Source organism: Taudactylus pleione, unplaced genomic scaffold (genome assembly GCF_031769625.1).
Source record: "Taudactylus pleione unplaced genomic scaffold, aTauple2 ptg000087l, whole genome shotgun sequence".
NCBI classification, from domain to species: domain Eukaryota; kingdom Metazoa; phylum Chordata; class Amphibia; order Anura; family Myobatrachidae; genus Taudactylus; species Taudactylus pleione.
Window position 1 is genome coordinate 5,586,420 of NW_028284489.1, and position 25,114 is coordinate 5,611,533.

General features: G+C 40.8%; 1 protein-coding gene across 2 annotated transcripts in view; it reads left to right on the forward strand.

The window, feature by feature from the left end:
• The window catches only part of ARRDC2 (arrestin domain containing 2), a 78,491-nt gene extending 54,419 nt beyond the window's left edge, over nucleotides 1-24,072 (forward strand). Inside the window, exons 1-8 of one of the 2 annotated variants that reach the window (XM_088468950.1) lie at nucleotides 15,874-16,324; nucleotides 17,418-17,484; nucleotides 17,915-18,062; nucleotides 18,864-18,966; nucleotides 20,033-20,289; nucleotides 20,400-20,562; nucleotides 21,019-21,170; nucleotides 22,485-24,072. In XM_088468950.1, coding sequence (XP_088325076.1) covers nucleotides 16,051-16,324; nucleotides 17,418-17,484; nucleotides 17,915-18,062; nucleotides 18,864-18,966; nucleotides 20,033-20,289; nucleotides 20,400-20,562; nucleotides 21,019-21,170; nucleotides 22,485-22,538 — 1,218 coding nt within the window. In that variant the 5' untranslated portion in view covers nucleotides 15,874-16,050 and the 3' untranslated portion in view covers nucleotides 22,539-24,072. Of the gene's footprint in view, nucleotides 1-15,873; nucleotides 16,325-17,417; nucleotides 17,485-17,914; nucleotides 18,063-18,863; nucleotides 18,967-20,032; nucleotides 20,290-20,399; nucleotides 20,563-21,018; nucleotides 21,171-22,484 lie in introns of those variants that run through there. The other variant, XM_088468952.1, reaches the window with a different exon arrangement.
• The last annotated feature ends 1,042 nt before the right edge of the window (nucleotides 24,073-25,114 follow it).

A 25,114-nucleotide genomic window follows, 5' to 3' on the forward strand; every position in this document is an offset into this window, starting at 1 on the left:
TGCGGATACGTTTACTTTCATTTTTTCTCATCATCAGGACGTGCTCTTATCAGAGCCCTTGTCCTAGTGATTAAAATGGATACATACGAGTGGATCAAGAATCTTTATTGCCACAATTTGGAGTCTTATGCTGCATACACACGTAAAGATTTTCTGTCCAACCATCCAACTAGTTGATTGGTTGCAATGAAAATCTGGTAAGGTATGGGAGTAACTGACAATCAGCAATTTGCTCCCAAATGCCGGAAAATGGACAAAAACTGTTATTTGAACAAATTGTTTCGATCAAACATTTAACAAACTTGTCTGACGACCATTTTCATCTATTTTCTGGCATTTAGGAGCAAATTGCTGATCATCATTTACTCCCATACATTACCAGATTTTCATTCCAACCAATCAACTAGTTGGATGGTTGGACAGATAATCTTTACGTGTGTATCCAGCTTTAATTTTGAGGGGTAGCCCACATAATTGAATAGCTATATCCCTATAGCTATTAGTAAGGTAAGGTCTCTCTTGTTGCATATAGAGGGATTTCCCATTCATGACATCACTAGGTTACCCACATAATAGAGGGGTTTCATATTTACATCATCATTAAGTGCCATTTTTCTTTTTTGTCATATTACAGTCACATTAACACACATTTATTTGTAGACTATCACATTAAGCGAAGAGCGGAGGGAGATTGAGGGTTTTTGAAGGTAGGCGCTAGTCACCCCCTCTCCAAATATCACACCCTCTGTGAAGACCACACCCCCACATCATTAGTCACACTCCCGCGGCACTAGTCACACACCCCTGCGGCCGCACACAATAGGCCCTTCATAAATTTCAGCTCCAGGCCCATGTAGACCTTAATCTGGCACTGGTCCTGTCACTCATTCTGCTGGGCAGTCTATGCACAGCGAGCGAATGCCTCCCTATCTCTCACACTGGTTCATGCACGTGCATTGCGATGCATCTGCAGATTGCAAATATTGGCCAGCTACGAGTGAGCGCATCATAGCGAGCGGGTCTGAATCAGCTCCTAAATTCCAGGTGTTAAAATTATAGCAAATCATAGCGAAGGGGACACAGTGAAGAGTAAGATGTGTGATGGTGTTAAGAAGCTAGAGTGCCCTATCCCAGAATATGCAAATGTTCCTATACTCCCAAAATTGATTCGGGTTATGACACTTCAAGCTAGGCCCAGTCTCTCCCACCACCATATATCTCATTTGGCCCTGAGATAGAACAGCTCTATGTATGGTCTTGAAATTGTACTCCTAGAGCATAGCTAAATGTAAAACCTTTAAAAGTGTTTTCATAATAGAGAGCTGCTGAGCCAAAATTAGATTAGATTAAAATTACATTAGAGACAAAATCTGATTGCCAGGAAAAAGCCAATTTACTCCAAGGTTTCTCCGCAGTATGCCATAATAAATTGGAGGACAAATACAGAGCAGGCCCTTAATGCTGGTACTTGTGGTTCTCCAATAACCCATATGCGGGGAGGCTTGCTGGGTCCTCTAGTCCTATAAAAAACAATATTAGTTTATTTCTATTTTTTAAACCACTCCTCATCCACCAGCCAGGGATGCAGGGGATAGTCCTGGGCTTAAGCCCCGGCCTGGGGTGTCCTGGAGAGGGGGGACCACTTTTATTGGACTGACTAGTGTGGGCTGCTGAATGTTTTGGATGGGGGACCCCGTGAAGTGTGTACCTTAGCTGCGGCATTACACCTCAGTTAGTTAGAACTCAGGGCTGGTTGTGGATAATACAGGGGACCCCTACTCATTTTGTCCCTCGTATTTCTACAACCAAGCCTGGTGCTAGTTGCTAAAAATACAGGGGACCCCTATGTCTCTTTTTTCCCCGTACTTACACAACCAGGACCGGCTCACACAGCACAGTGCTGGTTCTGCTTTTAGGGGGTGACCTCACGTCAGTTTTTTCTTTTAACACTTTAAATCCTTTCATTACAAGTTTAGCAGAAGCCTACACAGATCAGTGAGATCTGTGTAGGCTTCTGCTAAACTTGTAATGAAACTTGCATTACAAGTTACAAGCTTTTCCCCAGAAAAATTTGCATGGACTGACATACTCGCACCCTCCAGCTCTCACTCTATTACATAGACAGGAGGGGGAGGAGAGGGATGGATAAGGTAGAGGATTATGTGGACATAGAATATGGGGGATGTGTGAAGTAAGGGTGTTCATGCTGTGGACAAGGTAATAATTGAGATGTAAACTGGAGTGGAGGCTGTGAAATATAGAGATAGTGTGGATTAAAGTTGTTAAATGTTCAAAAATACATGTAAAGAACAGTGCTGCTAATGTATGAGCGCAGCTCCATAAGTGATATATAAAGGAGAGGTGTGTGAGTAGTGGGTGCAGGAATTAGTTATTAAACAAATGATTAAAGTGGATAGATGTGACACAATTGGAAAAGGCAATACAAATTGAATGAGGACAAAATTACAATGTACCCGAGCTGATCCAGTCCGAAGTGTTCTGATCAACAAAGATCAGTCAACAAGAGCAGTATACAGATAGGGAAGTATTTGCAGTGTCAAAGCAGAGAGTGCAGTAAGTATTTGCCTGGATATGCATACAGCAGAAGATGTTGATTTTGTTCATTCACATAAGTATGTTGCTTGTTGTTGTTTAGAAAGTGGTGTGGTTTTGAGTTTCTTTTCCCTCAGTTTTCCTCCAGTTTAACTCTGGCGTAACTCCGACTGAGTTATCAAATTGTATTTACACTTATAATCTGAACACTTTGAATCTTAACACAGACTATGGCAGCCACCGGCTATGCAGCCTGAGTGAGCAGTAATATCTGTATAAAGATGCTAAAATGTAACACACAACAATTAAAGTGCTACTACTTTACTTTGTACATCTCTCATGTAAATAACACAAACAATCTATTTTCTGTCATAGAGATAGATGTATGAAGGACTTAATTTTTACATAACATCAGGTCATCTTATACACACACATTCCGCAGCACATATCCTAACCCACTGCTCCATGCGACTTCCTCACTATCTACCCCTCTGTGTCGCCCCTGTCTGTCTGCCCTTCCCCTTTAGAATGTAAGCTCTCACGAGCAGGGCCCTCATCCCTCACGTGCTTCTCCTCCCCCTACATATAGTATCATTTACTCCTAACTCCCCACAATGGTACCTAACACCTGGTTGCTCATGTCCTGCTGCTTGTGTTTTGCAGCTGAGTTTATAACCTTGTCCTGCATTGTTTTGTATTACTATTAACTGTTTTTCTTGTGTGCTCATTTATGTACTGTGTAAGGCGCTGCGGAACCTTTGTGGCGCCATATAAATAAAGGATAATAATAATAATAGTGTGACTTTAAGTACAGACTTGCGTCATACTTGCTGCTAATTGATACGCGTCCATAGTCGCACTAAAACTTGGACTCTCTTACATTCGCCCACAGTCTTCTGAAAACAAAAACATGGTCTAATGTGTGGATATTGCAGAAAACAAATCATTAATTTTGATGTTGGAATGTAATGAGCACAAATGTAGAAAAATTACCTCCAGCACAGGGGTTAGAGAGCCCTCAGCAGTAAATGGGATTAATACATTTGCAGGTACAGATATGGCTTTAATACGGATGGATGGATAGTTAGATAGTCTATGCTAGCATATGCTTTTTACATTTGGTACATGAATACCAAAGAACTGCTCCCAATACTAGATTTTGCATAGTGACTGTCAAGCCTTACTTGTCAACAATGTAGTAACGGACTGCTCCAGTAGATGGTACTGTAGTCTTAATCTAATATTAACATTCAAACTTAAACACAAGTTGTTGTTTTTTCTCAGAAGTGCATACTTCACTGTTTTCACATTAAACATTTTCTAATTTCAAATGTTTCAGCAATCAGTGAACACTTTAGACCTTCCGGTCACCAACCAGTAACAACATTAAATCTAGAACACCTTAGTATAATAATTAAGCTTTCCCTCTCTACAACCAGCCCAGACATTAAATTAATAATCTTCACATGTAATAAATAGACTTATTTCTCCCCAACCATCTCTGATATTAAATAGTAGTAACAGTTAGTATTAACTGGTTTTAATATTTGCTAAAAAGACATATTTCACTTCAACCAGCCTGAACATTAGTTATTTTTCACAATAAATACTCCGCACATATATTTAACTCCCCCCAGACTACCCCAGCATTATATGATCATCCCATCTGAAGTGATTTGATTCACGCAGTACCAATAAATCTCAACAGAAGTCACAATTACAATTGCTGGAATACTACGGTGAATATAATAGGCCTGAATGGATCTCTGATGTAAAGAGTAGAAAAAGAGTCCACACCAGATGGAAATATGATTATGGAAAATAATAATACGCAATAAAAAAAAAAAACAGCAATATCTTGGATATAGTAGGAAATTTTCCAAATGCATCAAATGTGTTAAAGGAGCAATACCCAATATACTGAGTGTTTTTCATGCAGCATTGTTTTTGAAATATGACCTGCTTTACATGAATCAATGTTTCTCAATACAAATTGCTATTAAAATTCACTGGTTACCAACTCGCTGATTGGTTACAGTTCTGTGTTACATTCTAATACATTGAGCTTAGACATTGTATATAACCTAGTCTCACACTGCCATGAAATTGGTGTTTGCATATTCAGTAAAGTAGAATGAACATTTATTTTGACTAACAGTGCAAGGAACAGTGTCGCCCATTTAATTGAAACCTGATGTATAAGGCTATCTATACGTGTATAATTATCATCCCACTGAACATTTCCCAAGAGCCCCACCCACAATAATTATCCTATGTAAGGGTTTGAAATACAGAAATATTTATTGAATATATTTTTGCCTTAGTACACATACGGACTTTAGTACTGATAAACTACCTTTGGAGTTGACACAATAGCGGAAATGAATTATTTGGAGATGAGTTACCTGACTAAAATAACACCTAACTTAAGTGTAAACCAATAAACCCATTATTTTATTACTTCAGTCAATAAACCCTTTTATCACTCCATTCTTTCGGAGATATTGTTTTCATTTACATTACAAGGTATATGAGTATACGTACATGGTTTTAACAATATCAATTAAAAGCTATATTTTAATTACATGTATTTTCCTATAAGATTGTGCCACAAAAGAGTCTTCTTTCCTTAACTCTGGGTGTTAATACTGGATCTCTGATGTTTAAAGTAAGATCCAACCTTTCCGTCTATGCTTGTCTGTATTACAATTAGGCAATAGAGAAAGTAGGAGAAAAATATCTTGAGATGCATACCCAATGTTCCAATAGGAATACATGTACAGAGCCTGTACAGTGACTGCAAAAACTAAATGGTTGCAAACTAACTATTGCAATAGACCACACACAGCCCAAATGTACAGCCTATATAAATACTACCCAAATCATTGAATATGGCACTGGCCTGGTTATTGGAAGATTGGTTTCCTGGCAACTGGAAGCCCTTGCTATGTGCATGCCTGTATAGGAGTAGTTAGTGTGTTTTTATACACCACAAATAGCTGCAAGTAAGCCTCATATATCCAGTTTTCTCCTGATAATTACAAATGGGTGATAATAGAGTAAAGTAAAATCTACAGTTACAAAGGGGTAGATTTGCAGATAAAGGTAGTAAATAGAGAATTAAGCTGTCCATCATGTGTATGATTAATATAACAGCCATCGCATTATCCATTCTTACAGGATAATCTTCAAAATATTATTGCTCAAGTACAGACAATGGTCTAAGTGCTGTGGAATATGTGTATGCTATATAAATAACTGATAATGCAGCTTCAAGTGACCGTTATTTATTTATTTATTTATTATCACTTAGTAAAACATGTAGTGCAAACCACTGGAGCCCCACGGACTTTCACCTGCAGTCTTTTTGCCCTCGTGTTTCCGTAATATTGAAAGGCAAGTAAAAATGGTAGCTACGATGGTATGTAAGCAGAAGGACCAACACAATTTTAAATGGGTCTTGTGATTGGTCCTCATGTCATCCTTCCTAGTTTCAGCATTAGGGGCCTTTTTATCAAGTCCAATTTTCATAAAATTATGCAGAAACAGCAATTTCTGCATAATTTTATTTATTTCCACTATGTACTAATAGCCTAATGCGTGAAATCTCCAGTAAAAGGCTAATTACCGCTGCAGACCAGAGTCCCCATTAATGTCAATTGGGACTACGGTCTGACCCCTATGTACCAAACTTCAAAAAGCAAAGCCATTCTCAGATGGCATAAACTGCTTTAAGCCTATGGAGGCAATCTCACAAGAGAAGGATCCTACAATCCCTTTCCATGGCCTCCATCCAGCTCCGGAATCTGTGCGCATTCGTCGTGTCAGATCCTCAGGAGGAGTCTTGCACACGTGTGACAGACTCCTCCAATATGCTGGGGATGTACCTTGCAGGGACAGAGTTTATCACTACCATTGTCCTTGCGAGTTAAGGTGCCCACACACATAGTGATCTTCACACGATCAGCCGATGTTTACGATTTCCCTTGAAACTCTCCCCGGCAGCTCTGCACACGATCTCCACACGATCTGCACACGATTTGGTGTGTAATCTTCGAACGATCTCTCCTGCATCCAGACTTTCACAGTGCATCGTGTTCTAGATTGTCAGATCTACTGCACGGCAGATCAGACGATGCGATGTGCGACCAGTGGAGATGCTCATCACACAGTGATCGTGAGTGGGGACTCACGATTTACTCTCAATTTGGCCATATTTTACACGATCTGCCGTTCCAATGTGTCGGAATTGGCCAGATTGGGTAAAATATCGCTATGTTTATGGCCAGCTTTACATTCAGTATATAGCTATAGCTGGGGCATTTATATAAGAACTTAAAAAGTATTTCGCGAGTCAAACTGTTTAATGACCACAATACGTGACATGGACTGTTTTGATTATTAATACATAGACCTCTTAAGCTGTGAAAGGAGTCAAAGAGCCAAAAAAAAAATCTGCATTTATTAGCCCCTAGGGCTACAGCTAAGGGCCTGCACTACCATGTATTTACTAGTTGATAGTGCAGCTTTGTATATAACCTGTTTATCTGTGGACAAGCAGTAATTAGTTTTTCCAGTTTTTAAAATGATATGTCTGTGATCCAATAAATAATTGCTAGGTGTCTCCATTTCTTATCTAAATTAAGATTCCAGCTACTAAATTAAGATTCCAGCTAGTTGGCCAGAATGTGGCGTTCTGCTTTCAGAATTATAGGCAGGTAAGCCACGTTGGGGTAGACATTAAAAATAGGCAGATTACAGCTTATGTTTTCAGTGCCTTTCTGATGAAATGTGGAAATTATGCTTTGGTGTGCAAAACTCAGGTCCCCAGTATCTTTGTACAGAACTGCAAAAATTAATATCTTTTATACTATGTAAATCATTTATGCTATAATGTTTTATTGCAGGGGACAGGCTATAGATATTAGTTGCACTATTGCTATTCACTTCAAAGAATAACATTTTGGAAACTGCATAACATGATTATAAATGGAAATAGCAGCAGTTAAACGTTCCAGTTATTAGGAAATAAAGCACCGCCCAAAACACAGGGACATTTCTGAAGACAGATGCAGCGGAAAGGGCGCTTTATAGCAACTACCACAGCTACAAGCTACAGTGGTTCCGAAACTCTGGGCCTGATTCAGATCCGGACGCTCTTTGCGGACGCTCGTTCTTAAAAAGGGGCCGGATATTTAAATTAAGCGCTCGCCCTTTGCGGTGTGTTGACGCCTCTATGTCTGAGCGAACATCCGAAAAATGTGCTCGCTATTTTGTGAAGACTCCCCTTTGCCGTTCGCATCACACGTCATCTCCATTATTTATTAGATTAATCGGGAACATCGAAAGGCATCTGAACTGCTCGCAGTGCTTGTGGTAGGATTTACTTCCCGCTATCACTGCGAGCAGTTCAGGCTAAAAGACAACCAAGTGACATGGTCGATGATGCTCCTTTACTAATTATGCACTCCCATTAAACGCCGTTTTGACCGTTAGGCACGCCTGCATTCGGATCTCCACTTCACTCCCCGTTTTCAAGCACCTTCCCCGGTTACCAGCCACAAACGGTACATTCTGTCAATCAAATTAGCAACCCCTCGTTTTACGAGCACAAGATTTCCGACCGCAATGACTGGTTTGCACATGCACATTGCAAACCATACGCATGCGCAGTTGAGCGAACATCGCTCAGAGCGAACGAGCGGCCACTTACGAGGCACCCTAACAGTCCAGGTTTTCAGGATATCCATACTTAAGCACAGGTGACTTAATTAGTACCTCAGTTTGATTATATTATTTATGCACAAGCATGGATATTCTTAAAACCTGGACTGTTAGGGTGCCTTGAGGATGGAGTTTAGGAACCCCTGAGCTACTATATCTAACGCAGTTCAAAAGTAAGAAATATTTGGTTGCTGTTTTCTAGTACATTTTCACTGTGCATACATTTCCCCCATTTATAAAAGAGCAAATATATCATACAGTAAGTAGAAAGGTAAAGTTAAACAGAACTGTTTTAAAAAAAAAAAAAAACTGTGGAACATAAAAAGCTTCTCTGGGCGCACGCAATCGGCTGATCGTTGAGTTCTGCGTATGAATCTCAGTGCGCGAACACCCCACTGCGATCGGAATTGCGTTTGCAGTGACTACGCAGAGCCATTGCAGAGTGAGTGACAGGAAGTACTGTTTGGGGCTGGTGACGGGGAGGGATGGTAGAAGACGCGCCAGTGCGTTTGAATGTTGTTGCAGGGGTATGCATACATTATCCACTGCGACGCCATACGCGGCTTGGGCTTGGACTGCATGCGATGAGGTTAGCAAATCCTGAGTAAGGTCAGAGCTTGTGCAAGTGTGCATGAGGCTGTGATGGTACTCTGTTACCAATGGTTTCACAGTCTTGCTAAGTATAGTGTGTAAGGCAAAGTGGGCGTCCTTATGTTAGGCTGCGTATGGCATTGCAATCGTTAGCATATCTTTGCAGTGAGACTGCGTGTGTAATCATTATTGCGATTGCAGTTATGATCCGAACTGAATCAGGCCTCCTGTGATCATGTTGTATCTACATTACATATATTAGAATATATCATGAATAATAAATTGAGTGATGGAACCAATTTATTGAGGATAATAATAACATAGACTTACACAGCATAACATGTCTACTCCTGTGAGACTTGAATTTTGGAGAGTGTTACTTAACTCATCGGAAAATAAGTTAGCTTCCCAGATCCCACTCACTCCACTGGCGAGGAGGGCAGTCTGGTAGCTTTATGATGTTGTTTGTTATGGCTTGATGCCGCAAATTGCATTGTTGCAGCATTCCACAACAATGGGGTGGGGCTGTGATGACGTGAATCCTAGCATCACGCACTTCCCACAAGTACCTTCCTATCAAGATCTCCCGTAGGGCATAATTTAAAAGTATGTAAGTGTTGTTGTTATTATTATTATTATTATTATCATTTATTTATATGGCGCCACAAGTGTTCCGCAGCGCCTTACAAAGTACATAAACAAATTGTAGACAAGCGACTTACAGAACAATACAATACAGGACCAGGACATGGATAATATATATTGCTACATTAGCGACCATAACACCCAGATAAGCAACAGAACATAAGCAGCCAAGTGTTAGGTGCCCTAGTGGTGAGTAAGAAGTAAATTACACTATAGTAAGGAGAAGCACAAGAGGCCCCTACTCGTAAGAGCTTACATTCTAAAAGAATGTTACAGAGGAACATGCAAGTGGCCAGTAGGGAGGAACATGGTAGTTCAGAAGATGAAGAAAAGGTGACTTAGTGGGCGTAGTTTATAGCAATTGGATATGGCCCAGCACCATCTTTGCTACTGTATGTGTAGTTAGTTTTACCCCTGGATGCTTATTAATCAGCCAGTTTCCAGTATATGAGAAGTGGGGGTATGGATATTACTTTTAATGTCCCTCAACAGATTTTCTTACAAAACTGGATTTTAATTACAATTGTGGGAGATATAGAAACCTAATCACAGGACCAAAAAAAAAAAACAGAAATATTGCAGCAAAAGCTAATGCCGGAAAGTAATTTTGGAGTATGTGATGTAATGGCCCTGTATTATAATGGTGAGTTTAGTTGAAGGACAAACACATGACTATGTTGTGCTCTTTGTATATTCCTATCAGGGGAATGAGAGCAAGAGGAAGATGCTGCTGGAATTTCCACGCAGCTGTTTTTATGCCAACATAAACCTTAGTGCTCTTGTTTTTATCATAAAAGGAAGTCACTCTGTATCCTGTAACTCGGCACTAGGGGGTGTGTTTGCATTAGGGATTGGGAGGTTTTACGGCAAACAAATTGTATTGGCTGTGAAATATTTCCCTATCTGTGTCTTTACCATGTTAAGTACTGTAATGTTTTTAAATCCATATGCAGAGAAAATATTCATTTTAGGATCTAAACTTATCAACCTCTATTTTCAAAATTGTGACTCCTTGGATGGACTCCTCTCTTTGTCACTAAATATTTATTTTGGACACCTACATTTATAATTACATTTATCCTGTATATTAGTATTTTTTTTATTTTTATTTTTTTACAGTTTGCTTTTTTTGTTTTAATATCTGTTTTATGATCTTATTTTTGTTAAATTCCAAAATGCCAGTATGTGAGGTTTAACATTTCCGTATCACTAAAACACTTTGCTTATTTGCAGTTGTCTGTACAATACTTGATAATTGCCATAATGTATTTATATAAAACACACAAGCAGCCTTCACATATCTCAGTGATAAGTGCAGGCTGCTTGTTCGGGAGAGTTTGGCTGTGGTCAGACACTGCAAACTCGGGTGAGAAATCTCGATCAGATACACCATCGGAAAACACACTGTCAGCTAAACATGATTCTTGGTAAATTTGAGTGTTTCAGAAGACTAAAATCACCCGAGTTTCAGCGAGTTAAATCGAATTTAAAAATGTAAAAACTGGTAAACTTACCCCGTAGAGTGCAGCTCATTAAATGGCAATATCAGTTTCTCTGGGGAGAAAACTGCATACTGTATGTGTACATGGTGAGCACTAGGTCAGTGATAGGCCAACATATGTCCTGGATTTGCAGCTGTATAGAATGGACATGGCACTACATAGTATTCTAGTGAGCTGGATCTGACATGCACACAAGCACATGCACTGTGGCAATAAATTCAGGTTAACAGTAATTCATTTTCGCATAATTATTACACAACAATAATTACCATTTAATGAGTCAGTCATTTGGCCTAGCTTCAATGGTAATGTTACAGAGTGTGTCTTTTGTCTGTGTATCTATAAATAGTATTTCAAGGAAATAGTGCTTACACCTAATAATAATTTTTCAGGTGGGGTTGTGATACAAAAATAAAATGACAAACTCAACAGAACACTTTCAAAAGATCAACTCCACTACAGATTATTGTGTAATATTGCAGAAACAATTGAGAAAGGAAACTGTCATTAGAATGGGTGAGATATATTCAGTATTCAATATACCATTGAGCATCTCCTTCCTCTGGTACAGTCAGGTGCATAAATATTGGGACATTGACAGAATTTTCATATTTGGCCTCTATTCACCACCACAATGGCTTTGAAATGAAACAAACAAGATGTGCTTGAACTGCAGACTTTCAGATTTATTTGAGGGTAATTACATCCAAATCAGGTAAACGGTGTAGGAATTACAACGGTTTCTATATGTGCCTCCCACTTTGTAAGGAGCCAAAAGTAATGGGACTATCAACTCAAAAGCTATTTCATGGACAGGTGTGGGCTATTCCCTCGTTATTTCATTATCATTTAAGCAGGTAAAAGGTCTGGAGTTGATTCTAGGTGTGACATTTGTATTTGGAATCAGTTGCTGTCGACTCTTAATTTAAGAGCTAAAGAGCTGTCACTATCAGTGAAGCAAGCCATCATTAGGCTGAAAAATCAAAACAAACCCATCAGAGAGAGAGCAACAACATTAGGTGTGGCCAAATCAACTGTTTGGAACATTCTTAAAAAGAAAGAACGCACCGGAGAGCTCAGCAACACCAAAAGACCTGGAAGACCACGGAAAATAACTGTGGTGGATGACAGAAGAATTATTTCCCTGGTGAAGAAAAACCCCTTCACAACAGTTGGCCAAATCAAGAACACTTTCCAGGAGGTAGATGTATATGTGTCAAAGTCAACAATCAAGAGAAGACTTCACAAGAGTGAATATAGAGGGTTCACCACAAGATGTAAACCATTGGTGAGCCACAAAAACAGGAAGACCAGATTAGAGTTTGCCAAACAACATCTAAAAAAGTCATTACAGTTCTGGAACAACATCCTATGGACAGATGAGACAAAGATCAATTTGTACCAGAGTGATGGGAAGAGAAGAGTAGAGTATGGAGAAGGAAAGGAACTGCTCATGATCCAAAACATACCACCTCATCAGTGAAGCATGGTGGTGGTAGTGTCATGGCATGGGCATGTATGGCTGCCAATGGAACTGGTTGCCTTGTATTTATTGATGATGTGACTGCTGACAAAAGCAGCAGAATGAATTATGAAGTGTTTCGGGCAATATTATATGCTCATATTCAGTCAAATGCTTCAGAACTCATTGGACGGCGCTTCACAGTGCAGATGGACAATGACCCAAAGCATACTGCAAAAGCAACCAAAGAGTTTTTTAAGGCTAAAAAGTGGAATGTTATGCAATGGCCAAGTCAGTCCCCTGACCTGAATCCGATTGAGCATGCATTTCACTTGATGAAGACAAAACTGACGGGAAAATGCCCCAAGAACAAGCAGGAACTGAAGACCTTTGCAGTAGAGGCCTGGCAGAGCATCACCAGGGATGAAACCCAGCGTCTGGTGGTATGTGTTCCAGATTTCAGGCTGTAATTGCCTGCAAAGGATTTGCAACAAAGTATTAAAAAGTGAAAGTTAGATTTAGGATTGTTTAGTTTGTCCCATTACTTTTGGCCCCTTAAAAAGTGGGAGGCACATGTAGAAACTGTTGTAATTCCTACACTGTTCACCTGATTTGGATGTAATTACCCTCAAATTAAATCTGAAAGTCTGCAGTTAAAGCACATCTTGATTGTTTCATTTCAAAGCCATTGTGGTGGTGAATAGAGGCCAAAAAATTCTGTCAATGTCCCAATATTTATGCACCTGACTGTATGTACGGTATATTTGTCATATTTGCTCCCAACTGTTTGTGTGTAAAATAAATATATAATGGTGCATTCATAAAGTATTCTGAGATATAATGAACTGTCCTCAGAAATTACATGAGGTAAAAACATACATAAATGTTGCAAATCCATTTCACTTGGCAACAATTGTCTCAAGGGACACAAAGCTTCCTACTGCGTCATGCCTCCTGCATGCATTACTTATCCGATCATCTGCGTGATCCTTGGCCGGCTGAGTGACCATTGGGTCACTCTAGCCAACCGCCGCAGATACACAAAAGAGGCCAGGAACTTTCTGTCAGCTTACGGAGATCCTGGCCTCTTCCCTCCCCCCCAACGGCAGCAACACGCCTTTGTTTTGTGAAAAAGAAGCCATCGCCGCCCCCTACCCTCCCAGAAACGAAAGCAGACTGTCAGTCACTTGGGAGGGGGAGGGGTTACATGGAGAGGGGCAAAGGGAGAGACATATAGAGGGGCCATGGGAGATGCACTAAGCTCTGGAATGTGATACATTGGAAAGTGATAAACTACCAGCTACTCCGCTACTAACTACCATGTTACAGGCTGTGTTTGAAAATTACAGGAGCTGATTGGTTTATCACTTTCCAGAGCTTAGTACATCTGCCCCATTCAGAGGTGACAGTGGAGAGACATGGAAGGGGCTGCAATGAGAGACATGGAGAGGAGTCATTGGAGAGACACGGAGAGGGGCAAATGGAGAGACATGAATATAAAATATTCTTTTTCCTTGGATTTATGTGTATTATTTTTGCAAACAACTTAATAAGTATAATAAAAATTTCTGTCCTGACCTAAATACTTTATTACGCTATTTTGACTTAACTACTTAAAAATGGGACTGCTCAGTAATTATTTTGGCTTAGGGGTGCCTTGAAAAGATTATGGAGACACTATGGGGCATATTCAATTAGCCGCGGGGTTTACCCCGTGGCTAATTGCAGCTCCGGACCTATTCAATTAGCGGGGATACCCCGCGCGCGTGTCAACGCAGTCAGACTTTACCTCGCAACTCATGGAGGTGTGAGGTAAAATCCGTGTATAAACCATCAAATCTGGCTTGGGCGTGGGGAAAAAAACCATTGATTCTGAAGTTTACGCGGAATCAGTGTGTTTCCGCGCGAGTCACGTATTTTCGGCGTGGGAAAAAGGCTATTTTATTGAATAGCTTTTCTCCGCGCTGCAGAGATTTTGGCGGGCAATTGGTCGCGGGGGTAAACAAAGTGCCACTATTTCTGATGAAGATATTTGTAGGACTATAGCTTTACTACATATTTAGGGGCCCATTTATCAAAGTGCATTTGAGGTAAATGTGTTTTCGGGGGTTTACCTCAAATACTAAGTATCCCCCGAATGTATGAAGGAGGGACCGCAGCAGGTATCGGAGATACCTGCTGCGATCCCTCCATTGCGGCCGGCAGCCGCCTCCCCCATAGGTTTCTATGGGGGATGCGATGCTGACGCATTCCCGATATTGACCCCAGCAGCTAACGCTATCTGAAGATAGCGTTAGCCGCTGTGTCCTATGGGCACTTACCCGCATTTCAGCCGGCGGAGGGATCTCCCTGATCCCTCCGCCGGCAATGGGCGCCGCTCATGTGCAGTCCTTGTGACTGCGCATGCGCAGTAGCCCGGAATGCGCTCCGGTCACATCGCTGGGACGGGCTCTTTTCGGAGCCCATCTCCCTGCATGTGCCGGGTCATACATTCGGCCGGTATGATCGCATTGCAAAATGCGATCCTTAATAAATGGGCCCCTTAACCTTTTATTAATGTCAGTAAGGGCCGGATTGGCCATCTGGCAAATGCCAGAAGGGACGATGGCCTCAGGGCCAGCTCGAGGAGGGTTGAAGTGCCCCCGCCCTCCACCCCACGCCACCGGATACATGATCTTAGCTCAGGGAGAGGGAAGGTGTGGCGGCAGTGATGGAAAAGTGCGTTCTGCTCCACCGGGAAGATATGGGGATGCCCCTTTGAAACTTAACCATGACCCCTTCGAGAGCACCTGCGCCTAAGGCACGCGCACAGGGAGGACTACCAGGGCTGATCTACAGCCCCAGTCTGTCCCTGTTACCAGTGCAGTGCTCTGCTAGGGAAAAGGAAACCAAAACAATGACTAAAGAGAGCTTGTGAGGATAGAGTCACTTGGAATTACCCTTCTGCATTATTGTAATGCCTTTTTCAGAAGTAATTTCAGTTTCAGTATTTTTGTGGCACACATGCTACATTTCCTGATTTGTGTACCTTACTAATATCTGTATGATTCCTAATGCCATTATCTGTGCTAAATAGGCACAAGTCTTGTTCGACTAGTGTCTGCCTTAGGATAGCAATGTAACTTTCTCCTGAGAGCAGCAGTGTTTGCAGGGTGTGTTCCTCGTCCTACTAGTACCATTGTACCTGGCCCCAGCCAGCTAGAGTCCAGCCAGCGCCTGCGCAGAACGCTTGTTTTGCAGAAGGAAACTTGGAGCTCTCTCCTGGAATCGGGCGTCTACCGGTAACCACGCCTAGTTTGTTGTCTTGCCACACCCCTTATTGGCTACGACACCTTTGTTGTTCATTCGGTAATCACGCCCACAATACATCTAATAATATAAAGTGAAGTGTCTGGAGTTTAGGTCTCAGGACAATCACAGGAGTTCAGCGCTGCTGTATGAACAGGAGTTGAACACTGATCCTTGCCTCTGGAGTAGTTATCTGTATACAGAGACATCTCGCATTAGTCTAACCTGCCTTGCTGCTAATTTGTTGAGTAGGCTCTAAGACTTGTGCTGAGAAGAATAGGCAGGATGATATTTGACAAAGTGAAAAAGTTCTGTGTTGCCATTGATTCCCCGGACGCAGACACCTCGCCTGTGTTCAGCAGTGGGGACACGGTCACCGGGAAGGTGCTGCTGGAGCTTCTCACTGACACCAAGGTGGAGTCGGTGAAGATGCACGCTGGGGGCTATGCTAAGGTGCATTGGACTGAATCCCGCAGTGCGGGCTCTAGCACGGCTTACACCCAAAATTACAGCGATGAGGTGGAGTACATCAACCTGCGGGAAACCTTACACGGGACTGGTAAGGATGGCTTTCCCACTGTCACTTATTGCTTTCTGCTATGGAGCTTTCCTAAATACTGCTCGTGAATAGTTCGGTTTCCTTCTATAATTACAAACATGGTATAATAGTGGGATCCTATTCTGCATATCTGTTTATTTAGTAAGCTCTGTCTTATTAGGGCGAATTTGCAATGAACTGCAATATCTGTGGATACGTTGTCTATTGTACATGCTGCAAGTGCAGCACAGATGTAAGATGTAAACAGCGCACCCGTGACTGGTAAACTGCTGTGACTTGTGGAAAAGCAGCTTCTAAACTTGGCCACGGTCCCCTCTGCCTACCTCACCCTTTTACACTGTAGCATTATGCCAGCTTATCTCCTGGTCCGCTCCTAGCCCTCTACTATTTTTGGGTTTGTCTGACTCTTGCGGGTTTTTTTTATGGAGTATTCTAGCAGTCAGTGGGTTAAATAGAATTACATCCTTTGCGAAGCAACAGTCTATTGTGTATATCAAAAGTGCAAAAAGAGTATTAAATGCATGCTTTAGTGTTTCTGTAGAATACCTGTGTATGGCATATTATGTGCCAGCTGCTGTGGAGGAGTGAGCTGTGTACTTAGGCGCTACCTCAATGAAGTGTAAAATGATGTGACTAATTTACAGTACTTCAAATGCAAGCTTATTGTGTATAAATGATCAATGCTTGCACCAAATGAGATTGTATGCGTTTGTGATTTTCTACACACCAATTTGCTTATTGCAGAAAAAAAGTGAATTATTTATGCGTGTATTTAAAAACTCAATGCTGTTTATTGCCAGTATTACATTGAAACTATTAAAGTGTGGTCTGTATTTCAAGTATTACTTTCATATATATTTTTTTAACTTATTACTTTTTAGCTTAAACTATTGCAGCAGTTTGATAATGTGGTTTTCCTGTAACTTGTGTTTAAAGCACTTTTGAGCCATTTAAAAGCTACACATGACTAACCACATGTTTAAAGGTACATTTTTAAACAGGAAGTGAACTATGAGGCTGAAATAAACTACACTTGAATCAGGAAATGCTGCAAGAACTAATTCTTATGTACATCTTTCTTTTTCCCATACAGACAACGGGACTCTTAATGTTCTGCCAGCAGGAAGGCACGAGTTTCCCTTCACGTTTCAGCTGCCTGAGTAAGTATACATGTACTCTGTAGGAAGCCACAGCGCTAATCTAAGATTGGTTGCTATGGTTTGTTACAACGTTGTCCTTTTTTTCACCAGATTATTAAATAAGCCTTCAGGTTTTCGGAAGTTACATGTACAACAAATAAGTAAAATGACAAACTGACCGTAGCAGGATTTATTATTTTATGGCTTTAATAGGGATTGCTTGGACTTTGTTCTACATGACTAACTTCACAATAAAACAGTGGCAAGCTCAAAAATATTTAGCAATGTAAAAGAGCTTTTAATCAAACTGCCAGCTGTCATTCTAACATAAAGGACTATATAAAATTTTATATAGACTAATGTGGAATACATTTGTGTTGCATGCGCATTTTTATAGTTCTTATAGCAGCCAAAGCTCATCTCATATCGTTAATATTGTTATGTTTTACAGGTCCTTGGTGACCTCCTTTGAAGGCAAGCATGGATCTGTTCGTTACTGGGTCAAAGCAAAGCTGCATCGTCCGTGGTCCACAGTTAAAAAAACAAAGAAGGAGTTTACTGTGATTGAACCCATTGATATTAACACACCAGATCTGTTGGTAAGATGCATGGCATTTTTATAACAAATTACTTTGGAACTTCTCGTTTATAATAGCTGCTTTTTCTTTGGTTGCTAATGCAATACATACATAGTGATGATTGAACTGATACAGCAAAAATTAGTAGGTTGAGAGAGTACTTAACCTGGCCTCACACACAATTGTTTTGCCTAACAGTGTATTTTTTATTTAAAATGTTATTGGCATCAGAACACGATGTGAGAACTATTGCTTTGCTAAGACCATTTTTCTCTGGCATGTCCATAAATCTATTCACCTGAAATTGCCATGTGTTAGGGCTCTGTCAGTGAGTGATGCACACAAATGGCAAGGGCCGTGGGGCAACGACTATGCTGCACACAGAACTCTGCACACACCCCGAGTTTCGGCCCTGCTCACTGACCACACTGTTTTGATGCCCTCATTTTGATCTTAGAATGACTGGATATTTAGAGTTTTTGGTTTGTTTTACCAAATTGGTCATAGATTTGGTTGTTGTGCATTTGTGAATGTGCCGCTGCACAGGGCCATGATGGTCATAAACTTATAGACTGCTCAGGAGGTTAATCAAACCTTAAGGAGACAAGTGGAGAAGTTGTCCATATAAACCAATCAGCTTCTATCTATGATTTATCTAGTACACTCTATAATATGATTGCGAGAATGTGATTGGTTTCTATGGAAAACGTCTCCACTTATACTCTTTTTAGATGGTTTGATAGATCTCCCTCCTCAAATTTTCGCAGCTTGCTGAGAATTATTACATTGTGCGTAGAAATCAATAAGATCATTTGTCTCTAGTCTCCTCAGGCTGGTACCAAGGAGAAGATTGCACATGCCTGGTACTGTAACCTGGGACAGGTTTCTGTTACTGCCAAGATTGACCGCAAAGGGTACACTCCAGGTGAGTCAGATTATTTTGGATTCTTTGTCTTTTAATATCATAGTGATTAATAGTACTGGATAAGGTCAGCCTACATATAAAATACATTTGTTTATCTAAAAATGATACTTATAGGTGACTACCTCTAATGTCAGTCACGATTTTCAATTTCACACCAAGCACAAATAATTTTAAAGAGGATAAATAACAACTTGATTTCCAGACCGTCTCTGCAGCAGCTTCTCTGTTTATTTAGACACTTGCTCAGCATAGATCTGATGTAGGGTATCCTAATGGAAGTAGGATGTTTTTAAGGATATCCATGCTGGAACACAACCATGGATATCTTTAAAACCTGGACTGTTATGATGGGGACACTCTAGGCCAGGCCTGGCCTGTGGCTCTCCAGCTGTCGTGAAACTAAAAATCCCAGCATGCTTTACCAGTTGATCGGTAGGAGGGTATGCTGGGATTTGTAGTCTTACAACAGCTGGAGAGCCACAGGTTGACCAGGCTTGCACTGTTCATACAGTCAATGAACGATATATCGATCGGTCCACCTGGCAGTCCATACACACAATAGATCTGTGAGAGACTTCTTTCACAGATATATTGCATCGGCCGTGCTGCATTGCAGATGCAATATCTGAAAGAGATCTTTCACATCTGTTTGTGTGTACACACAACAGACCGACCCATATGCTGGCCACCAGGAACCAGTAATAATGACATCACATGTTTCTTCTGGCCAGACATATAGGGTGGTCGATTGGTAAGTGTTAGTGCAAAACCTTGCCAAATCATTACATAGTCATCGGGTTGGCCGATCTAACAATTTGTTGTTCAAATGTGTACCCAACATTAGAGTGCCATGAGCCAAGTTTGGGACCACTGCAATAGTGAATTAGAATGATCTAGTGCCATGGTTTTGCAGGTGTAAAGGATGCCTGAACAAGTGCTCATGCAATCTATATGTATGTATGTTTGTATATTTATAGCTAATAGCAGATCACACATTACCTCCTGTCTGATTTATTTAATCTACTTTTAATTGGAATTAAGAATGTATATTATTTTTATTTCCCAGGTGAGGTCATACCCATCTTTGCTGAGATTGACAACTGTACCAGTCGCGCAGTTGTGCCTAAAGCAGCCATTATCCAGTCTCAGACCTTTATTGCTCGTGGTACCTTAAAACAGAAGAAATCTGTAGTAGCAACACTGGCAGGGGACTCTGTGCCTGCAGGAAAAAGAGAGATGTGGCATGGACGAGCTCTGAAAATTCCTCCACTTGGCCCGTCAATCATACAGTGTCGAATTATTCGAGTGGAATATGCTCTGAAGGTATAAGTTCAGTACCACACATTATCTAGTGTATTTTTTTTTGTTTAAATTGTTTATATAATCTTATATGATTTTCAATAACTCCCTTTTTTTTCTTTATTTTGAATTAGGTCTGTGTAGAAATTCCTGGCTCCTCAAAATTGCTGTTGGAACTTCCACTGGTAATTGGTACCATTCCACTTCACCCTTTTGGGAGCAGAACGTCTAGTGTGGGAAGCCAGTACAGCGTTAATCTAGATTGGCTGCGCATGAGTGTTCCAGAGCAACCAGAACGTAAGTATTTGAATAATACGTACTGGGCTTTTACTTCCATGAAACAAATCATTGTCTAGCTTTGTACAATTGTAGGTGAATGTCCGATTTATATGACTGTTTTTCTAGTAATAACAAAATTTAAAAATGACCATTCAACTCTGTGCGATGACAGGCTACGCACTTCTAGGGGGGATGTGAGGAAAAATCTGCGATGTTGAAGGTCGCAAGTTGCCATGAAAATGATGGCAATTCAGTCATCAATCTGAATTGAATTGCCCCTAAATCTAAAAAACAAAGCCTTGAAATACAGAAATGTGCTCCATTCATGTTATTAATCTTAAAACACTCACTAAAAAACTAACTATGTAAAAGCATAAAGGAAGAAAAGATTCTGTAGTTATTTAATGTATAATGCGGGGTGACGTTTTTTTTTCAAAAATGTTAATTTGGGGTATTTTTTTTCTATTATATCAGCTCCTCCTGAATACTCCTCAGTGGTGTCAGAAGAAGAGGTTCAGAACCATCTTACCCCTCCACGCCATGCAAGTATGGGTTGTATCCTAGAAGGACCATTTTATGCTTACATCCAAGAGTTCAGAAACAGGCCTCCTCCACTCTATTCTGAGGTGAATACCAACTCTGAAAGTGTGTGGTTTGGATACCCCCTACTTCAGAGGACGTTATGTTGTAATAATCTTGTATTACATACTTATTTGGGAAGTACTAACTGATTGAAAAATAAAATAAAGCCAAGTGCAGTGGCGTATCTTTAATGGCGTGCAGGGTATGCGGTGCAAATGGGCTCATACGAGTCGAGCCCAAATGAGTCGAGAGGGACCCATACCGCACATTCTGCACCCATTTTCCGGGCGACCTGCACATGCGCAGTAGACTCTCTGGCACAGCGCCAAAGTGTTTTTGTGCGCCGTTGGCTAGAGAGGAGTGGTCCCGGATGGACACTGCACACTGGCGCCCTCCTCTTAATATGTCTTTGACCAAGTGGATTAGGTTAACAAGATCTGCCTATCTGATGGTAATCAGACATGGTTTCAACTGTTAAGGGTTTAACATTTTCCCTAGACATTATGGGCCTGATTCAGACCCACTCGCAAGCGGCTGTCCGCTCGCAAGTGGGTCGATGTTCTGCACTGAGCATGCGCACGACGGAGGGAGCTCCGTCATGCGCCAGACGCGACGAGCGAAGGAAAGTCGTTCGCTCGTTGTGTCTGATCAAAGGGGGCGTGCTGTCGATGTTGATTGACAGCACGCCCCCTTTGGTGGGCGTGCCGGGGGCGTGCCTCCCTGACGGGGGCGTTCCTAAGGGAACGCCTACCGTCAGAAGCCGGCCCCACTGACATCACTAGTGATGTCAGTGGGAGTGATTTTGGCTCTGATAGAGCCAAAATCACTCCGGGCCTTGCGGTTGAAAACCTCAACCGCAGGCTCCGGCTCGCAGTTTCGATGGTCGCGATGGTCAAGACCATCACGGCCATCAAACTGCACGCTCGTATAGGCTGTGGGTGGTGACCCACAGCTATACGAGCGTCCAGGAGGACGCTCCATAGTTATGGAGGACGGTCCTCATTCAGAGCGTGCGCTCTGCTCAGAGCGTACGGCTCTGAATGAGGGCCTATGTTTTTTATTTTTTTTGCTGCCAATTTGTAACATCCAGTTATCCTAAAGTCTTAATATATGGAAACAAAATATTACATCACCCTGTGTTAGCAAGTACCAGGCTATTCCCAATTTTTGAAGGTCTCTACACAAAATGTTTGTGTAACAGAGATTAGACCGTTAGAAGAGAGAATTATGAAGATTATTTAAGTCAAATGATTGCATGTTTTTGGGTTGCTAAGGGGGCTTTTCTCAGCCACTGCTTCCTTAGAGTGGAATTTGTGAAAACTGTTGTGGTGTTCACATCTATGTTGTATCTTTTTTAGGTTGATCCTAACCCACCTACTGCAGATATTCGTCCTCGTTGCATGACCTGCTGAAGGACAACTCGGGAAGCTGAATTGTATCTACACTTGTCTGAAAGCAGATGAATCTTGCAAAGACTGAAAGTGCACCTTTCCTTCTGCAAACAGTGATGGTTTGCATTAAATCACAGACAGGGCTGGGAAGGCACTTGTGTCTGAAGACCTTTCTGCACAGAGAAATGGGGCAGATCTTCTTGCACGTGTGACATATTTGTCACATTGCTGATCTTTACTACCCTGACGGTATGTGGGGAGAGTCCCTGAAGAGAATAGTTGCAGTTAACTAAAGTTGGAGATGGTATACGGATACCCACTAATGTTGTGGCCAAGTTTTAAACGAGTAACATTGAAGCTGGAATCCTCCTTGGCTATACTACTTTCTCATGGATATCCTGAATAATCTTGCATAGAGAAAACATTTAATTGGTATATGTTGCCAGATTTTGAAAATTTGGAACCATTACTTCATAAAACATTAGTATGGAAAGGAAAACTGACCTAAGGAAAAATAGGATGCACTGTTACTGAATAAAGCTGTTTGTATCCTACTTGCAAAAGTTCGTACCCAGTGTTCTGTATTGGGAGTCTGCTAGAATTGTTGAGCTGGAGACTGTAATCTTTTATATTTCAGCTGAGACAATTTTATTAAACCAAAGTATTTTCACAGACTTGCTGTATGCCAAAAATGTTATAGCTTTTTGTGATCTCCATAAGTCTTTGCACCAAAAATTGTAATGAAGCATTTGTGTGTTTTGAAATTGTAGCCTTCGAAGACCAGGCAAAATAAATTAAAAGCAATAACTTGTCTTAAACCTTGTGTAATCTAGTACAGGAGGTTATAGGCGTATCAGGATATGGTGTGAAGAAAATCTTTTTCCTTTTATCTGAAATGATCAATTTATGAAGGATAAATCTGCAGAAGCCATATGTAAAATTGAAATGTGCCTTTCTAAATTCTGTTCACTTTATGTATTATGGTAATGGAAATATATCTGGGCTATTAAAGGAGTGCAGTTAATATTAGATAATATTTCATCAGAGCATAATTTCACATGTATGTATTTTGTTTTATACAGGCACAAATATACTATTGAATTGATAATCTGTGACTATTTTTGCAGTATTATTGGATGAAAACATTTTTGTTTTGTTTTTTATCACAAGGTGAATTTTGAAATGTAATGGTGCTAACACACCTTTAAGCCTAATGGCAGACCTCATATTTCTATTTGAGCTTTTTTTATTTTCATATAAATGTGTTTGTGTACAAAACTAGGGTTCATATAACAGTCATTCCACAATTTCAGTGTTCAGAATCTGAGGTTTATACTAAACCACTTGTTACAGAAATGTTGCCACTACCTGTATAAATGTTACTTTTGTTTTGAAGAATGTTGTGTTGATATAATAACATTCAAAATTCTTATTGAAGATTTTTCTTCTATTAGTAACTGTACTCACTGTCCAATTGTTGAGCCAAATATTGTACATATTTTATGCATTTGTATTGACCAAATTTATGTTTTACAAATAAAGCATATTGCAATCAGACTGGCTTGATTTCAATAACTGATTTGTTAATGACACATCCACAACAATAAGCCTTGTATCTGAGTGGACAAAAGGGTGTTTTTTGTTTTTCAACTAAATTGGGAAAAAATAAACACTATGGAAAAATATTATAAAAAATATAAATTTTTGATCTGGTACACTCTGGTAGCAAATATTTAATCACACAGAAGGACATTTTTAAGTGTACAACCAAAGGGTGCTTCAACAAGTGGCAATTATTCACACTTTCTATTGATTATAAAATCAATGGACCTGGCCAAGTTTATGTAAGAAGGATAGCTTACATTAAATAATTGTCAACACAACAGGATGGTGCAGTGGGCAGGTGGCGCTGCTGTGTGTCACACTCCCTGCTGTGCTGTGATTGGCTGGCTGTGAGGAGTCATGTCGGTGCGGTGGCAGTAGGGGGTGGGGCAGCCATGTGTCTCCTGGTGTTTCCCCATCATGCTGTGTGGGTGCTTCAATGCAGTGAAGGTCGCAGCTCTCATCGCTGTGGCCGTCGTCCTGGTGCAGCTGCTCTGGGCCTGGCTCATCTCCAAGTCTTACGTCTGCAGGAGGAGATCGCCGGGATGGAGCTGCTACGCGTGCCGAGCAGCAGCTCCACTCTCCAGGGTCGTAGTGCCCAGGGGACAAAGGAGAGATGGTGCACAGAGATTTCTCTGCCAACAGTTCCAACACTACATGCTGGTATCCTTATGATGTCATATATGGTTTTATGCTGTTACAATGTATGATGTTAGATACAATTTTATGCCACATCTCCAATGTCATTGGTGACAGCCCTTCATGCCGCATAAATACATTTTGAAGCGATATAAAGCCATAAACCTGTTACTTTTTAAATTGGCTTCTGCAAATACCAGTATTTCTGGAGCAAAAAAATTATGTTCGCTTTATTCTAGCTTGAGTTCAAGAAATTGGTTGCTAATGGATGTAGCAAAGTATTCCTAAATATCCCCACTATGTTGAAAATGAACCCGGTCAAACAAAACATACCTGCACCAATGTTAAAAATCTCT